General features: G+C 22.9%; 2 protein-coding genes across 2 annotated transcripts; one reads left to right on the top strand and one right to left on the bottom strand.

Annotated features, from left to right (window-relative positions):
* The first annotated feature begins 873 nt into the window (after positions 1 to 873).
* LOC129609410 (28S ribosomal protein S24, mitochondrial) lies at positions 874 to 1,676 on the top strand. The gene is made up of 4 exons (XM_055521313.1): positions 874 to 985; positions 1,042 to 1,157; positions 1,210 to 1,274; positions 1,334 to 1,676. The coding sequence occupies exons 1-4, from the start codon at positions 959 to 961 to the stop codon at positions 1,621 to 1,623; spliced, it is 498 nt and encodes a 165-aa protein (XP_055377288.1). The 5' UTR covers positions 874 to 958; the 3' UTR covers positions 1,624 to 1,676.
* Positions 1,677 to 7,004: 5,328 nt separating this feature from the next.
* Positions 7,005 to 8,923, bottom strand: LOC129609978 (CCR4-NOT transcription complex subunit 6-like). Its single transcript, XM_055522274.1, has 4 exons — positions 8,851 to 8,923; positions 8,661 to 8,767; positions 8,352 to 8,557; positions 7,005 to 8,244 (listed from the first exon to the last, which is right to left on the bottom strand). The coding sequence occupies exons 2-4, from the start codon at positions 8,751 to 8,753 to the stop codon at positions 7,467 to 7,469; spliced, it is 1,077 nt and encodes a 358-aa protein (XP_055378249.1). The 5' UTR covers positions 8,754 to 8,767; positions 8,851 to 8,923; the 3' UTR covers positions 7,005 to 7,466.
* Positions 8,924 to 16,874: the final 7,951 nt, after the last annotated feature.

Below are 16,874 nucleotides of genomic sequence, written 5' to 3'. Positions count from 1 at the left end.
TGTAGTAGATATCCAGAATAAGTTGGTTATTTCAAAAATATAATTCTTAATGCTAGTTTTTAAAAGGCTCTATTAAAAATTAGCGAATTTATCATGCGGTTTTCCTGTCGAAGGGCATTTTTGTTTTGTAGGAAAAGGTTTTAAATCATAAAATTTTTATTGCATATTTATAAATCTTATTTTTGATCATCAAAATACATTATTATAAGTGCCATGTATTATATTTTTTGTATATGTACTGAACTTTTTTTATGGTATGTCATATTTAGTATATTACTTCAAAGCACGACTAACAGAGCGCACACGTTGCACTTTTGTCTAGAAATATTTTAAAAATGAGATTGTTTGTAAATTATCTAATTAATTTACTTTCAATTATCAGGAGCGGATGCAAAAGATATTTGGGAATATAGAAACTTGTACGTATTTTTATTACAAAATATATTAAAAAATCAAAAATTTAGGCAAATTTAGGGATAAGAGACAAAAGTGATACATGTGTGCACTCAACGTTCTAAAAAATAAGTGTGCACTCAAAAGGTTAAATTTCCTTCTTTTCTTTATTTAAACAAACACTGCAATTTCCTACAATATGTACAATATTTGTTTATGTTAGTTATTAGATTTCAGGAGAAGTATTGTTATAAAACTTAATATGAATTTAATATAATTTCGTTTGTACTCTATCCATCGAATTTAATAAATACATCTTTAAATAATAAGAACTCCATTGATTACAAAATTTATATATAGAGTATCAAATTCACTATACCAGCGTAAAGGCTGGCCACTAAAAAGTAAATATCTAAATCGAGAATCGATAAAAAATAGTTGTCAGGACTGACAGCAATTTTTGGTATGTTAATGTTGTCAATTGTGAAGTTTAGTTTGTTTATTTTTGGTTATGCTATTATGAAAAGAAAATTCGTGTAGTTGAAAAGGAATTAATAAATCTAAAATGACTATGATAGGAAGTGTAACAAAAGTTGTATTCAGAAATAATTTTTGCTATTAGATATAATATCTTAAACTTTTATTTAGATAATGCCGGAGATTCGAGCTATTTTCACAAAAAGATGGATTCATATAACCCCTGTTTTAGAGAGGGTTCAATCTGGAAGATACAGAATTACTCCGAAGAAAGATCGACCACTTACGTATATATTTCACAAAAATTAAAAAAAAAAACTAGGAAACTATTTTTTTCAGATATGAAATGGCCAATCCTCCTGATACTATAGCTCATGTAAAGTCGTGGAACTCTTGGAATACCTGTAAGTTTAAAATTCATTATGAAAAATTTATAGCGTTATTAAATTTGATACTTTTTCAGCAACGCTTGAGGGCGGTTTACGTCCTTCAGAAACTGCTATTGAAGATATATTTATACGAAAATTCATAACTGGAACTTTTCATGCTTTAGTTTGCTCAGAAATTATAATTAAAAGGCAACACAATCATATAAGAATAGCAGCTCTATTAAAAAGATCTATTACTCCACGGAAAATGTATTTTTTAATTGGTTACACAGAAGAACTTCTTTCATATTGGCTGCAGTGTCCAATAACCTTAGAACTTCAAACTGTTGCAGATAGAAAAGATGTCATATTTAAATATATATAAATTAGTTATTATGTATTTGATTAATTATTAATAATAATTTTGAATAATTTAAAACACAACTTTGTTGAAAACATTATTTTCTCACTTAATGTTTCCCTTTAGGAATTTTTAGGGAAAGAAATTCATCAGATAATTTATTTGTTGGGTAACCCTTAAGTAATCAATATCAAGAGTCTAGGTAAATAGTGTGATCAAAATGCACATTTCAGAAAAGTTTATTTTACTTATTACAAAAAGCCTTCTCATATCGGAAACGTAAACCGGAAGAATTATAAAATTAATCAATTTCTTTAATTAAAACAATCATTTTATTATTATTTGTTTTTATTTCAAATGAATTACTTTTTTCTGGTTTTTACAATGAGATGAATATTTTTTTTTTTGAAAATTCTAATAAGTCTTAGAATTTAAAAACTTAAATTTTAAATTTTTTTATTAAAAAAAAGAGTAAAGCAATTTGTTTAAATAATATTTTAAAGCTGAAAATATTGGATTGAGTTTATAGTTTGTTCTATTAATATTAAGATAATTTATAAATGCAATATAGTTTTCAAAGAAAACTAAATTTATTTTAAATATTTAGCACTAAATTATTAATAATAATATTATTGAAATGATATGCAAAATTTAAAATTATTATATTTTATATTAATTTATTCATTATGCCTTTATTTGTTGAAAGTTTTTTAAGTAATTATTTTCATTTTCATTATTTTTTATTGTTATTATTATTATTATACTACTATAATTATTTTTCATAATTTAACCTTTCTCATAATTTTGTTTTTATTAATTTTTATTTTCTGAATGGAAAATTTTGTACTTTTTTTAAGATTAGAAAATAGATTTTTCTTTTGGTGTTTATCGTAAGAATAAATGATTTTTTTTTTCTTTTTATTTTCAAATATTTATTACTTAAATTATTTATAATTTAAAGTAAATAAAATTTCATCCATGCTTAAACCATAAATAATAAAATATAAAAAAAATAGATGATCAACCTATGAAAATGTATTAAATTATTAAAGTATTAAAGTAGTATTGGAATTATTAAAGTATATTATAAAAATTGTTTTTTTCATCGAGTCCAAATGATTTAGAAAGCTTAAATTAGTTTCTGATTATATGAAAATGAAGATTTGAATTCAAGTTATTAAAATAACTTTTCCAATTAAAATACGAGATAAAGAGATTGATTATATACCAAATTTCTATTAAAAATATATTTTTAAAATTGTTTTTTTTATTTCATGTTTGTTTAAGTGCATTAATGATGGCTGTACTCTAAAATAAGAAAGGACTGTTTCAATATATTCAACTTTTAACAAAAATCTTTAATTACAAAAGAAAATCGGACCTATTCACATTTCTAGTATTTTTTTTGCTTAAAACAAGGTGCTTTTTTTATAATCGGGTTCTAAGATTGTTAAAGTTTTTAATTCTTTGCAAACTGTAAGAAATTATAAATTCTTTAAATTAATAAATTTTCTACAGGTCTGAAATATAATCTCGATATAATTTTGCAGAATGGCAAAAATTTTAAAAAATTGGTTTGTTTGAATTTATAAAAATTGTACTAAAACAATTTTATTATTTATGGTTATTTTACATGTTTTCATTTTTTTCATTTTTTTTTATGTAATAAAACATAAAGAGGATATTTACGAAATATTTATGTATGGTTTTTTAAAGTATTAAAATTCTTGTTTGTATAAGAATATATTTTCCAAAATATAAATATTCCTGCATTTATTCAATAAAAATTAAAAACAAAAAATGAGTTAGTTGGGATCATTTATTAAGTAAATGCACATTTCGATATTTAATTTAAGAAAATACACCAATAATTCAATTAATGTCACAACAAAAATAGAAAATTAATTTAATTAAATTTTTTTGTTTTTTAAATAGAGAACTACAAAGTATTATTAGTCGTTCAAACTTTACTATTTAGTTCCACTAACTTTAAGACCGTTATATATTTAAGCTAAGGGCAGACATTTTTTTTTGTCTTTAAATATGACAACATGAAAACCAATGCAATTCATTTTTAATAATAAAATTTTGATTTTTCATTTAATTAACTAAATTTCCGATTGGTACTGTGCGTTTTATTGGGGAATGTAAACAAATATTAGCTTCATATTCTGTGAGACGTATTACTTAACGTAATATAATATTATTAATTTAGATACATATATTAAGGTTTTCACTATAGAATTTCAAATTTTGAAAATGATTTTATTTAAAAAAAAAAAAAAAAAGTAAAAGTAGATAGACTTAGTTTAAACATATAACGGTTATTGTCTATAATAAATAATTTGTAGTTTTACTCACTACATTATACTAAATATTGAAATTTTAATACTGAAATAGTTCACAAACAATAATATTATTATATTTAGTTTATTAAGTACTTCCACCAATTAAGAATTTAGTTCTTTTCTTATAATTATTATATAAATCTCTATTATGTTAGAAATAATTTAAAATTTCACATTTACAATTTTTACATTTAATTTTTTTAGTTCATTTTCATATATGGGTAATTTTTAGGGTTTTAAAACTTATTTATTTTTATTTTTTTACTAATTTTCTAGCAAGTTAACTATTTACTCTTTAATTTTGATTAACTAGTTTTGTTTTTGCCAAAATATTTAATACAAATTTATAAAAAATAAAATGTTACAAAGAAATTTCGAATTAAAAGAAAGTAATTTAAAAGTGCTTTTAATAGATAAAAAATTTTATTATTTAATTTTTACAAATTATTGGTGAAATTAATTTCTGTGTATTCGATCTACATATTTATTAGTATGAGGTAATTTAATATTTTCTTTTTTAAATATGATTTTTATTAGATTCTGATTTTATTGTGATTTGAAAAATTTCATGTCTTATGACCTTCTAGTCATATTTAGTTGTTTTTTTTTTGTATAAAAAGTATTGCGCTATTATTTGTCCAATTAATCAAATTGAATAGCTTTTCTTAACAATTTGATAATTATTCGGATACCTTTATTTTCAAACTTGAAAATGCAAAACAAATAAAGTAAAAAACATTAGGAATTTTCACTTATCGATGTATTAATGCAAAAAAAAAAATTATGAATTTCCTCTAACTAGTGAAGGACGTAAAAAAAATTATTTTTTATATTTATTTACAAATTCACATAAATAAACAACACACAATAAAAAAGATTTGAACTATTTTTTAAAAGAAAATAAATTTTTTTTTTCAAATGTCATTTTTAAAATTTTGCTCCCAAAACAAATATTATACATTACGTTTTTGTGGAGCACCTATGCACTAGTGAGCGATTTTTTTTACATACAAAGAGTTATTGTAGCAGTGCAAATCTTTTCTCTGATACATCAATACATCGAACACGGTAATTGCTACCACTAATCAGTGAATACCCATAATGTTTTTTAAAATTAAATTATACAAAAAAAAATTTTTTTTCTTGTTTTATAAAAATTAATTTTTGTGTTTTATTAAATTATTTTATATAAAATCTACACAAATGAGAATTACAAATTTTCAAATAGAAGCTTAAAAAAACATACACAAACCTAAAAGAATATCTTTTAATAAAAGATACATTTTTAGAAAACAAATTAATTTTTATTTTCTGGTAAAACGAGTTTTATACCTAAGATTTTAGAGTTTTCTTAAAATATTTGTTTAAAATTATAAAATGAATTTGAATTTAAAAAAAAAAGAATATGGTTTGAGTCAACCAAAAGTGTAATTTAATGAAATTTATTTGAATTTCAAAAAAAGTGCAATCTTATAGCTTTCTCGAAGTTAAGAAGCAACTTGTCAAAATAAGGTAAGTATTAAGAAAAAATTGCACAAAAAAGTTTAAATAAATTTGTTTTTTTTTGTTTTCCGAATATATTTTTACAATTCTCGTGTTTTTATAATCTTTTTATGTTTCAATTTTGTCGTATTTTATAACGTAGTACAATTTAAACTTTGAACATTGCAAATATTGGAGATTTTCGATAATTCAGTTCCAATTTAGTTCTTAATATAAAGCCAAAATTTTCAAAAATAACAATTGTGTTTATTAAAGTTCTAAAAGAATTTTTAATTTTTCTTTTTATAATTAATGCAAAAATATTATAAATTAGAAGAAGAGCATCAGATCATAATGATCAGATCAATTAAAAATTACTCAAGTAAGTATGTATATTTCAAATTAGCAAAAGATTTGTACGCGTATGTGTGAAAAGGCTTTTAAGATTTAATTAAGAACTTTCAGTACATGTCTGAATTATTAAAAATTCCCATACTTTTATGTAAAATAATTTTTTAATATTTTTTCAAGTTAAATCAGATTGTTATTAATTTTGTAAGTTCAAAATTACTAAATGCAATTTTTTTAAATCAGTAATAGAAAATTTATTGCCATAATTAATTTTTAAATACGCAAATTTGTTTTTTTGTTAATAGAAAAATCAAATGGGAAAAAAGGGGATATTTAAATTCGAATTGTTTAATTAATTTCTCGTTCTTATTTAGTTAATTTATAAATCATTTAAATCATCATGATAATCGGCTAGGATGTGGTCTCTACTCTTATTCTAACCGTATAGACTGTATATCATAAGTAGCCAGTTTAATTAAAAAATCAAATGGAAACTATTTTGAATTTAATTTTTTTCATATTAATCAATGATTTTGAATCTAAGTAAAGGTTTTCATTCAATTTTATAAATACAAACTATCTTCTTTTTTCTATATTTTTTTTTTTGCAGAAATTTCTATAATGAAAAAAGTACAATACCTATATTAAATTTTCAAAATAAATAATATTTAGCAAGAAATTATGTGAATATCATTTTCCGGAATACTATTCTAAGTAGTTTTCACAAAATATCAATAAACAATTCAATCAGTAAATCAATTTCAATAAACAATTATTGATCAGTATAATGAAAAGTGGCGATTTTATTATTAATATTTTAATTCAAGAGAGGCGCATTAAAGACTAATCAAATACTTAATCAAGAAAAAAAAAATGTGCTGAATTTGAGATGTGGATACTTCCAAATAAAATGCGATGATTGGTCACCATAAGTATCTATATATAGTATTTTTTTTTTTAGTAAAATTAGAGCGTATTCAGCGCCAAGCAGTCTTGTAAAGATGATAACTGTAAATTAAATGCACACTGAACAGAAAAACTTAAATGTATAAAAAAAAATAAGAGATTTTTTTTTTCATAATTATTTTTATTATAAATTTTTGTTTTATTTTTCTTTTTTTTCCTATCAAACGTCTCTTAAGATGAAATAATTATTATATTTAAAATAAAAGAAATGAAAAAAATTATTCAAGAAATATTTAAAAAATTTAAAATAAAATGAAAGCTAAATTTATTCTTAATCTGTAAATTATTATTTTTTATTACATAATGAAAGATTTTTGTTTTTCTTTTTTTTTAATTTTTGCTTTTTAATTACTTAAACTTTAAATTTTACTTATTTAGTTTAATGTTGATTTTTTTCTCTCTATATAATTTCGTCGTTATTTTCTTTTTTAAATTTTATTATTTTTTGTAATGATTTTTTTTTTTTGGACTTACGTATTAAAAAAAATGTTTGTGTTTATGCGTGTGTTAATTTTTATTTTTTCTATTTTTTTTTCTACTCTATTGTTTTCATTCTATTTTTTATTTCTTAATTAAATCGTATTTTTTTTTTATAATAATTTTTTTTTTTAGCATTTTTTATAAATCTCAATTTTTTTTTTTCATTTTTTTTTTATGTTTCATATTATTTATTATATAATTTTGTTTCAGAGGTGAGAATTTGTCCTAAAATTTTTAATGCTACCGTCTATTTATTAAACCATTTGGTGTTTGTTGGCTAGCTGTATGCATTAATTCTAATTCCACTAATAATGGAAAATGATCGGATGGTATATGAGGATGTGGGCAGCCAACAATTTTATTTTCACGTAACCAGTCATTTGATATTGGGCCTAATAAGCCTAATGGTACCATACCAGTTTTTGTATAAAATATATAATCGATAATTCCTTTAAAATCGAATGTATAATTTGTATATGGCATTATATCTTCACTATAGGCTGATGCTAATTTAAAGGAATGCGTAAACTCATTTGTATCATTTGATAGTAAACGCTGTAAGCATACTTTATAACCAAGTTCTTTAAAATCACCATGATCCATATTAACACGTCCGGAACTTAAAAATTCAATAACACCAGAATCTGGTAATGAATTAAAATCACCACATAATAATAATTGAACACTATTTGGATCTGATTTATGACCAGGACGAAAGCTATGTGATGCTTCATCAACAATTGTTTTTAATTCATTTGATAGCATCATGGTTTGTATCAATTTAACATCACAAAATTCTGGATCCCAATGTATATGTGCTGTACAAACTAATAATGGTTGAGAATTTTGTGTTACTTCCGGTGTCATTGGTTCCCATGCATTTTCTTTAACTTTTAATAATGCAGCCAAACCAATATTATCTTTTGGCATAACGCGATTTAACATATTGTCGGAGCCTTCTGCATTTGCCATAGCTAACTGATTAAATTCAATTAAATGTTCTTTCATTAATGTAAACCTAAAAATAATTGAAAAAAAAAATAAAAATATGAGAAATAAATAATTTTTTAGTTCAAAAATTTTGAAAAAATTTTTAACTGACTAGTAATATTCAAAATAACTTACTTAGAAGCTCTATAAAATATCGCACAGCCGTCTACATATTTTCTTTCATTTTCAGACATTGTTTTAGCTCTAGATTTCGGTGAGAATATGCCTTCATAACCATCATTTTTAAGTTCGGGTTTGAAAAAATTATAAAATTGGTCAGTTTCAATTTCTTGAAGGCTTATTATATCCGCTGAATAGTGGCGAATTTCGTCCAAGATTGCCTATTGTATTAAAAAAATTATTATAAAATTTTCAATAAATAATTAATTAATTTTCAATATAATTAAATTTTTTATAATGAAAAATAAAAAAAAATTGATTTACTTTTTTTCTATACTCCCATCCTAGAGCCCAACTAGGGCAATAACCGTACATTTGCCTTGTTGCATATTTGTCACATAAAACGTTATAACACATTACAGTGAAAATACCTGAAAATAAAAATATATTTACAGGTTTACAATTTAAATTAATAAAACGTTCCTAATGAATTTTATAATATTTTTCAACTTACATGCAGGTCTATTTTTATTTGGTCTAGCCAATGGTATCCATGGTCTCTGAGGTGGTGGGACAGCTGTTACTGTAAAAGTAAAATTAAAATAACAAAAATTATTCAAAATGAATTTTTTAGAAAGTTTTTAAAATTAAGTTTTTTATTTTTATTAATATTGAAAATTGAAATTACATAACAATAAACAGTTTATAAAATTCAATATCCTTATAATGATGATAATTTTTGTAAAATAAAAAAAAATTACAAAAAAAATCTTTTGTTATAGCAAATTGTTCCTTCTCCCTTATTAAGAACTTAAGAAAAGGAATTCCGGATTTAATTTTAATTCAATACAAAAATTTTTTATAAAATCTTTAACAATAAAGAAAAAAGGTAAAAAAAAAAGAAGAGATTTAGGAAGGAAGAGATAATTTTTGGGATGTCACTGTGATTTTTATTATTAAAAAAAATCTTGATTTGAGGTAATCAATTTCTTGACGGTATAGGAATTTAATTTTCAAAGATAAAAATAGAATCCTTTTATTAATATAGTTAAAGCTTCTTTTATTGAAAATATTTTTAAATATCGTGCACCAATTATATACAATTTTGCGTGTCATTAAGATTTTTTTTAAATTAGTTTTAAAAACTATGAGACTTTAAATTTAAGTACAATCCTTTTTATATTTTAAAAATCGCTTACCATTTCTATATTTTGTCAAATATAGGTGGAATTATTCAAGAAATGCCTTGTATTTCAATATGAATTAATAATGAATAAGATTTCTTTAATAGTTAAAATAGATTTTTTTTGTTTTAAACAAGCAAATATTTAAAAATAAACACCATGACAGAGCCATGGTGTTGCCCACAAATGATTTGCAAGTAATTTTAATTATGAATTTTATTTATTATAACATAAAATTTTGCTTTTGCACACTGCCTAAGAAAATTGAGTGTAAAATTTTTCTTTTACCTAAAAAATAACGAAAATTTTGAAAAATAGCTAAATGCATTTTTTTATCAAACCCCCGCTATGTGAACATTTATATGAGGCGCTCAGTTGGATACATTAGTGGCGTATCCAACAATTTGGCAAAAATGAGTTATTATGTTCAATAGACCTGTAATGGTATATAAAGAATTGTTCTACATTTTAAAAATAATTCGTTTACTGTTTTTGTTCACTTTATTTTGACATAAGTTCGTTTTTATTACTTACATAACTTCGTTTTGGCCTTTTAAAAATTTTCTTAAAAATTAAATACATATTTAAATATTTCAATTGCAGCTTACTCAAAATGTCATTTTTGCAAGTAGGCCATTAATGTACTGAGCGCTGAAAATGGACTTTCATGGCAATAGTTAGAGTATACATTTTTTAAAAGAAATATAATATATAAGTACTGAAGTAATTGATAACAAATAGAAGCTGTTTTGGAAATTAATTCAGAATTTGTACCAAAATTAACTAAGATTTGTACAAAAATTAAATTCTTAATTAACTAAGAAAAATAATTTGCCAACATTAAATACATCCATGAGGCATCCGCAACATTCATAATTAACATAACTAACTTTAAAATCATTTCCTATTCTGTTTAATTGGTTTTTAAACCAATTGCAAGAATTAAAATTTCATATTTTATTACAATATAACACATAAAAATTTGCTCATTTCACTTTAGATAGGAAAGGAAGAGTATCTTGGTGTATAAAAAAAACACCTTTTCCAGTATTCTTTACGATTTTCGATGTTTTACTTAAAATAATATTGGAATGAATTTTTACGATAAGCATAGAAATATTTAAGAAATTAAAACTTATACGAATTTAATTGCTTTTTTATTTCATTTTATATTAAATTTTTTTTTCATATTTTTTAATCTCGAATTTAATACTTTCAATACCAGAGCCAATATACCTTTTCTTTAACTACCTACATTTATAACATGTTATAAGAGTTTAATTAAATTTTATTTGATTTCACATAGTGAAAAGTTAAGGAATTTTGTATTTTAATGTGAAATCCAAAATAAATTTTTAATTATCGAAGAATATTTTTTAAATACACGGTGTTTCGCATAAAATTTCAAATAACTTGAGGGACGATTACATACAATGTATGAATACACATGCATTCTTCTTATGCTTTTCAAAAGGCATTTAACATGTTTTACTGGCAAAACTTCAAAGAAGAATTTTGATTGAAGAGTTATTTTTTGCTGGAAATTAATCAAAGAATTATCTCTGAAATTATTTGGCACCTTATGTGAAACACCCTGTATATGTGCATATATTTAAAATACTTATTGAATCTTATATAATGAATTTAATGGATGTATTTTGAAGAGTATAAAAGAAATTATTGAAATAACTAGAAAATTGAAAAATAATAAAAAAATTATTAAGAATAACTTAAATTATGCTTTTGAATCTTAAAATTAATATGTATATAAACGACACCATATTGTTACGGAATTTAATAATATTTATTACCGAGTAATATTAATTTGCAATTTAAAATTATAGTTTCTATAAAATGTTAAAAAATTATTAATATTAAACATAAAAATGTCAATATTTTAAAATAAATTTTCAATTGTTTTGATTAAGAACCTGAAACTTGAAAGTCATACAGAGCGATAAATTATTACGTGTATGTTTGTTTATATGTAAGCAGAGTCTACATATGTATATGTATATAAGAAACTATTAATATTCTATTCTTTTTAATTCTCATTCCCTCGCATACAAATGTAAATTTATATGAGAAATACATACAACCTTTAAAAAAATTAGGTGGAAATTCACACATAAATATTATATTGACATTTTGGGTTATGCTTTATTCGCCAAATATTTAGCAAATTTGAAAATAGTAATATTTTTAATTTACCATGATACCATGATATTACCATTTTACCATGATTTTGTTTTGGTGGACTCATAAACTTTTATAATTTTCGACAAAATAAAATTTATTTATTAAATATGTATGTAGTTTAAAAAAAGTAATAATTTTTTCAGAATTATGGTTTCATTTTGAAAATATGCGTTTGGGTGTATTCCAAAAAACAGTCATAAAAAGCTATAAAAAAAAACAATTGGGCACTGAAATTTTAATGTCACAAATTAATTTCTCCACAGTTAGTATTGTCACATGAAGAAAACTAGAATTGTAAAATTTTTAGTAAAAATTTATTCTTATAACTAACTTTTACATATAATGGCAAAGCAGTATCGATTTTTTGGTTTTACATACTACTTTTATTTTGCGCAGTAATTACTTGATTATATCCATTTCGGAATAGGATACTACTTAGAGGTATAGCTTAAATACCTTGACCTCAAAATTGCAGTAATACAGCATTAATATACAAAATTCAGCTTATCACTTGTAATTATTGAATAGGGTACCAATAGAGTATTACTGCAATTCTCAAATTATGGTTACTGTATAGACATTGTATTGAGTTTAATATGGTACTTTTGGAACATATTAAACTCAATACAATCTAAAGTTACTATGCTCAAATTAATTGAATTTTTACAAAATATTATTTTAAAATATAGACGATTCGAATTTTACGAAACTACCAAATATAAATTGAATATTTCACTTATAATCGCTATTTATCAAATTAAAATTTATTTTATTAAATATTTATTAAATTAAACAATGAGACTTAATTAATTATTTAGTTTTTAATTAAAAAATTCTATATTAATTTATTTCAAATGTCAATTAAAATTTGTATATGCATGTGTTTGAATTGTCAGATTCAATAATAAATTAAATAATTGCAAAAAACAAAAAACTCAATATTTCCTGTATTTTTTGTTTTTGCTTTTATATGAACATTTTGTATTGCCGATTCAATTGCCGGTCAATAAATCAAAATTTCGACTTAATAATAATTATGTGCCATAATTTTTTAACACTTTACCTGTAACGTATAAACCTTATAATATGCACTCGTTTATTTAGTGCACAAATTTAATGTGACTATGTGTGTAAAAACGTCAAAGTCAATTATTTTTATATTTTTTTAATTTACTTTTTTTTTGTATATTTTACAAGTAATCAAAATCATCATCAATAAAAAATATAAAGAAGCCCTGGCAATAAAATGTATTTCTTTTTTTTAAGCAGGAAAAAAAAATCTGTTTTATTTCTTTGAGGAAAAAGGAACAAATAAGAATCTTTTGAATGAAGGTGATATGCACAAGTGCATGTAAATTATTTCCATATAACAATAAGAAAAAAAAATAACAACAAAAATAAAACTAAAGGAAGGGAAAGAAAAAAGAGTTATATAAATTTTATGGATGAAAAAAACTAGAAAAATTAAAAAAAAAATTTTTTACTTCAATTGAATAGTAAAAAAAAAGTATAGAAAAATTATTGCCAAAGGATTTGATTCAATTGGATCGTATGTAGTTTTGTTACATAAGCCAAAAAAAACGAAAAAAAAATGCAAGTGAAATAAAAGTTAAAGAAAATCATTGAGCACATGGATTCCTTTTTTTTTTTTGTAATTTTTTGCAATTCACAATTCATACACAAGTACAACAAGGTGAACGTTTTTATTGTTCTTTGCATATATTACAAGGGGTGACCAAACTTTAGCTTTGTGTGTCAAATATGAATTTTTCGTGGCTCTCAATAAATAAATGTGAGTTCCCACTTCATATTTGTGCCATTCTATTTTAGAAAATTGTCAATATTCCGTATGACTTTGAAATTACTAAAAACTAATATGAAAGAGTAAACGTATATGTAGCAACAAATTTCATTTCTGCCCGAGTTAAGAGTGCGATATGACTAGTCGAAAACTACACGTACTCATCCTTAATTAATCTGATAATTTAGCTTTTTATAACTCTTATTACGGATATACAATAATTTATAGTTTATGGAATTTCAGTTAAGTTTTCATTACAGTATTAATTGTGGCGCTCTAAAAATTTCAAATTTAGAAAGAATGGCTCAGTCTATTAAGGAGCTTAACCGCCCCTGATACATTACATACAAGTACATTTTAAGTGAATCCATACTTAAATCTACTTTAAAGGATTAAACTTGTTCACTTTCAACTATAATGCTAGTGATGTAAAACGATAAATTTTTTATACCTTATGCTTTAAGAAAATAAGAAAAGGGAAAAAAAAATAATTTTTAATATTTTTTTCTCTTCATTGCGGTCGGTCGGCCGGCCGGCTTCTTACAAACAAATAGAGACCGCCTGCCTAGTATATACACTAAAAATTCTAATTTAGATTTTATAGAAGAAAGAAACAGAATTGTGCAACAGTGTTTAAGCAATTGCAATTATATTTTGTCTTATTTTTTTCTTATTTTTCTTTTTTCGTATAATTTATGGACTCCCTGCAATTACTAAATCATAAATTTATATTTTATATTACATTTAACACTTATTTGAACTTTTGAAATTGTGTTGAATCGTCGTAGTTTTTACGTTTTTTTTTCTATGTTTTTAGTTTTCATTTAGTTTTCGCGCTCAGATTTTTGGATTTTTTGCTTTATGAGAAAAAGAAAATGCAAAAACTAAATTTGAGATTTTAATTCTTGATTTGATTTAAAAAAAATTTTTTTTTTCTTTGCAGTGTTCTTATAAATTAAATGTGTCCGATGTGGCGATTAAAGATTTAAATGAAAAAATTATCAAAATTGATTTTTTTATGTAAAAAGTTTGTGTTTTCGATATTTTTACATAAAAAATATAGTTTTTCCGATAGTAAACAGCCCAATTTAAAGCTGCATACAATATAAAATCTTATTGGAATTAATGAGCTTCTATCGCAAAATTTGTAAATTTATGTTATATAACAAAAAAGAAGCGTTGAGGTCAGAAAGAAGATTTTGTCACAGATCGGTCAAAGGCGAAAAATTGCGGCCGAGAAAATTTTCTAACATTGTTTTGTGATAAAATATTGCAAAAGTGAAGAGAATTTGATTTTCATTTTTGCTAAGTTTCTACTGAAGAAACTTTGTTTTGTAATGAAGGAACATTCGATTGCTTGCCTCACTTATTTTTACAATGTTATTATTGTGTTTGATTGAAATTAAAATACAAGTTAATCTCATAACAATAAAAGCTTATCATAGTGGGTCGAGGGTGCACTGTCAGTCTAATATCGCAAATCTACAATCTTAATCAGTCAGAATTCTTACAAAATCATTTTTTGATAATAAAAAAATAAAAGTCTCAATTGAATTCACAAAAATTTTAAAATAAATTCCCAATTTGGGGCTTAAATTTTTATACTAACTCAAAATTAATAATCTATAACTTCAAGAGTCTGGACAATGGAAATAAAATTTTGGTTTCGCAATTTATATAATAAAGTTGGATTCGCCTATAAGACCATCGAAATTTTTGGTAAATTCTTAAACGTCAAATTTTACAAAATCTGAGTTGTCTGAGTTTACGAATACTCTACTGCGTTTTTACTTTCAGTCAAAGTTTAAATTCTTAAACGTTTAAAAAAAGTCAATTAAGCGTCAAAATTGTAGATTTTTTTTTTACATGCAGACAGTCTGACGTAGTAATTCAGTAAATAAATTTGATGTATTGAAATAGGAAAATGCCACCAATCCGTTTGTGTTTATAATAGGTTTTTGTCTCTGTAATTGGTGTGCTTATGAGCTTGTAAGCCCCGAATAAAAAGCCGAAAAATGTATAAAATCCATTTTGTTTTGCTTCTACGCAAGTAACTTATGTATATATGCTTGTCGGACTGTATATACCTAACAAATCTGGAACATTTTCAAGAATTATTGTCAGTCGAAATAAAGAATAATTGTCATACTTTTAAAATTTTACAAGTTTAAATCGTCAATATTTTACATTTTTATTATTAAAATTAAAAAACAACTAACTTTAAGGCTAAGAATAGGTTCAAAAAATCACTTAAAAATTTCAATTATTTTAATAGTGAATTCAAATATTTTCTTTTTTTTTGTGTGTACAAATACCGAAAAATAAATAATACTACAGTAATAAAAATGTAAGAAAAAAATTAATCGTATATAATTTATTGGACATTATTGTCTGAACAAACTCTAGCACATTAAATGCATTAAAGTAATAAAAAATGAAATTAAAAGTATACGGTTATCATAAACGAATGTAGTAACTGAATGGTTATTAAAAAAATAAAGTTCTCGCACGTACATACGAGATGAATTTTTATAAAGAAACTTTTATTCGAAAAATTTTTATTCAACTAGCATTAAGATGAAACTATCCTAGATAAAGATTTTAATACATAAGTTTTAACATGTTTTATGAATGCATTTAAAATTTTTCTTTATCTTTATTGTATTTTATTCTTCTTCCCAATTCTCAATTGTAGAATTGAATCGTATAAGCAAAAACCTATAAAACAATATTTTTTATCTTAACGAGCAGTCAGGATAAGAGGAAAATAGTAAAGGAAAAAAAATTTAATAATTTTGATTTAATATAAATGATTTTACCATAGTGATATCAGTTGGGTAAATAATATTAACGTGCATAATCTTATTTTATATTAAAAGAAATTATTTGTGAAATTAAGAGGTAAAAATAATAGGGATTTTATTATTTACAAATGTAATTTGCAATTTCATTCATTTTACTTCTAAAATAAAAATTTTAATTTTTAAGACTATAAAATATTAAAATTTTGTTCGCGTTAAGAAAAATTTTCAAAGATAAATTTGTAGAATTTATAATTAAAAGGCTTCCTATAGTGAAGAGAGTATTTTATTGGCTCTTTATTTGTAAAATTACTTGTATTGGCAGCAACATACAATTTTTTATTTTGTAATTAACAATTTTAATTAATGATTTTAATAATTGTAATAAAAATTAATATTATAAAAAAATTTCATGCTGATACCTAAATCTTGAAATATAATATTTGCCTTTCACTTGTATTCAAATTCGATTTAATCTATTTGTTAATATGCGCTTAGCTCAAATATAAAAATGATAGAAGTTTTTCAAAAACATTTTTAGCATTTGAAAAAA

Source organism: Condylostylus longicornis, unplaced genomic scaffold (assembly GCF_029603195.1).
Source record: "Condylostylus longicornis isolate FDR11 unplaced genomic scaffold, ASM2960319v2 ptg000004l, whole genome shotgun sequence".
NCBI classification, from domain to species: domain Eukaryota; kingdom Metazoa; phylum Arthropoda; class Insecta; order Diptera; family Dolichopodidae; genus Condylostylus; species Condylostylus longicornis.
Note: the sequence above shows the minus strand (reverse complement) of the source record. Positions and strands in the feature narration are given on the sequence as shown.